Genomic DNA, 2,968 nt, shown 5'->3' on the forward strand with positions numbered 1-2,968 from the left:
AAATATTACTAATATTACTATGTGATACATTCCGCATTTTATTATTTTAAGATGAATTAAATCACCTCGTAAACTCAATGGAATACGTATTGAAAAGACAAACAGAGTCTCTTACTAACATGATGGAGAAACAGACAGAGGCGCTGCAATGCATAGCCGATCAATTGAAAATTCTCAATAATACATTAAAAAATAAATTTAACAGCCAATAAATTTTGTTTTTTATTCCTTTATATATATATATATATATATATATTTATTTATTTATTTAAAATAATTACATTTATGTAGCTATAAAAATATAATCTTTTTTTTTTAGGTGAATATTATGGTATTAAAAATATCTTCTGGCATAAGAATTTCTGATATTATATGCCATATTATCTGCCTCATTGTATACTTCTGAAATATTTAAATCAATTAATTTTAACTGCACATTTGAAATACAATTATTTGGTATCTAACCGTTTCCATATTATTTTCTCTGCATATATTATGCAGAGTAAATACTGCATACACAATTTTTCCTGCCACATCAGGTGTATAATGCAGTGTCCTGTGACGATGCAAACATCGAAAACGACTTTTAACAACACCAAACGTTCTCTCTATTACATTGCGAGTCTTTTTGTGGAACTAATTGTATTTCTCCTGGGTAGAGCCTACTGGTGTCCTATATGGTGTGAGTAGGCAATGTTCCAATGGGTAACCTGAATCTCCTGCAAATGTACAACTAATATATATTTTTTTCCTTATTTGATTTGCGATATTAAATATATTCTTGAATTGCCCAATAAATATGTCCCATCATCAGCATTATGAGTTAGCAGGGCTCTGACTGTCGAAACCTTCCAAATGGCTGCATCATGAGTGGAGCCAGGATATCTGCTGCTCGCAAACAATATCCGTTCATCGGCATCACATATCTAATATTATTTATTATCATGTTAGTCTTCAAAATTCTTAAGCAAAATAAAATAATACTTACTACTTCAATATTAATTGAGTAATAGACCTTCCTATTCATATAAATAGCAGCTGGTGCCACGGGGTGATCTTTTTTGGGAGCCACTATACTTATGTGTGTGCAGTCTATGCACCCAATAATGCCAGGCATGCCAAACTTCGTATAAAATCTGTTAAATAGCAACATATTACAGACTATGTTCAATGTACACAAAGTAGTGTAACATATACCTCTTTTTATTTTCATCTCTTTCTGATGAGGTTTTAGGAAAATTCACGTACTTTGGTGTAGCATGCTTTATAATTAAATCAGTCACTGTTTTAATGCAGCGACTGACTGAAGGCTGGCTCATAGAATTTAAATGGCAATTGCCTACATCAGTCTGATATGAGCCATGACCACAAAAATGAATCGCTGCAAGTACCTACCTATAATGAAATTTCAGTTATTAGTATTTCAAAAAAATTAATTCATTTTAATTTCCAATACCTGCAAATAAAAAGGGATACTCCATGATGCTGTATGAGTCTCCGCATGTGGTTCCAACAGTTCTATTAAATCTTTCATAACATTTTTCGTTAATCGAAAATTTTTTATAAAAATTTCATCACTCACTTCCCATACATTATCTGCATCTCTGAGATACCTAAGGGCGTATCTTTGCCTGTATCTAAAATGTTGTGGCATTTAATAATTTTAATACTTTTGAGTAATACATTCATTACAATAACAGTATGAATTATATTAAAATTCAAACATACCTTCTTCTCCTACTATCTGCTGCCCAAATTATTCCAAAAAACGCCATATTAACAATTTGAAATTCACAATAAAAGCTAAACCAAACCTAATAATATCACTTTGCTTAAATTAACAATAACCTCAAAAAAGCATGTTAAACGCATAAATCACTAGTAAAATGTCAAACTAGCAAATGTCAAATCTGTTCATAGTACAACTTCTCGTCAATGTTATAGCGATAAGTGCGAGTTTCTGACTACGTTTATTTTCAGAGGGTCAGCGTAACATTAATGTTATCATATGATAAAACACATACCGCCGAGAATAACTGTTATGTTACACTTATAATGACATTTTAAACGACATAAGTGTGAACTTGTCGTAAAATTGAAACCGAGAATCGGCCCATAAGACTGTTCAAATCGGTGTAGCCGTTTACAAGTTTTCGAATCATTTTATCGAGAGCTATATATATATATATATAATATATGGGATGTATATATATGTATATAATATATGGGATATATATAGGAGTGTCTTTACATACATCATTACAGAAGAATTAAATATATATATATATATATATATATATATATATTATATATATATATATATATATATATATATATATATTTAATTCTTCTATAATGATGTATGTAAAGACACTCCTCCTAAACGATTATTTGGATTTTGATAAATCTGAAGTTTGTTAAGGAAATTTTTTAGGATATATATGTTTATAAAAATATTGTAAAAATAAATGAAAAAAATGCAAAAAAACAACATGTCATTGTTTGATATTGAAAATATTTGAGGCATTGTTGGGTATCGAAAACAAATTAGAACTATCATCTGCCAAAAATTTAAATTCACTTATGAGCCTAGACAATATTACAATATAATAAATTTATGATTATGAATAAGAAAAATGTGATGTTTAACTAATGTATGTCATGTTTTGCCTTACTTTACTAAATTATTTTACAATACAAAAAAAATTACTTATTAAAAAAATTATTTAAAAGTTTCGTTGTGTAAAAAATTTATTTGTTTGGCATTGGATACGGAATATTTACTCGAGTCAATAGAGCGTCTTGAGTCTGATTTTTTTACTGTGCTCCAATTTGCATGAAATTTTGGAATTAGGTTCATCTTACTCTCAAGTTCAAAAGTGAAAATAATTTAGATTCCTCCGCCAACCCCCGGGAAATAACCCTCCTAGTGATCTAATTCTATTATTATTTTTTTTTTTCAAAATAA

At 29.1% G+C, this 2,968-nt stretch overlaps 1 protein-coding gene across 1 annotated transcript; it reads right to left on the bottom strand.

The window, feature by feature from the left end:
* Positions 1-724: 724 nt before the first annotated feature.
* LOC113375747 (putative nuclease HARBI1) lies at positions 725-1,319 on the bottom strand. Its single transcript, XM_026615693.1, has 3 exons — positions 1,198-1,319; positions 989-1,136; positions 725-926 (listed from the first exon to the last, which is right to left on the bottom strand). The coding sequence occupies exons 1-3, from the start codon at positions 1,317-1,319 to the stop codon at positions 753-755; spliced, it is 444 nt and encodes a 147-aa protein (XP_026471478.1). The 3' UTR covers positions 725-752.
* Positions 1,320-2,968: the final 1,649 nt, after the last annotated feature.

The sequence above is a fragment of the Ctenocephalides felis genome, unplaced genomic scaffold, assembly GCF_003426905.1.
Source record: "Ctenocephalides felis isolate EL2017-DRISC unplaced genomic scaffold, ASM342690v1 CF-g0.4_SCAFFOLD_01886, whole genome shotgun sequence".
Lineage (NCBI taxonomy): Eukaryota > Metazoa > Arthropoda > Insecta > Siphonaptera > Pulicidae > Ctenocephalides > Ctenocephalides felis.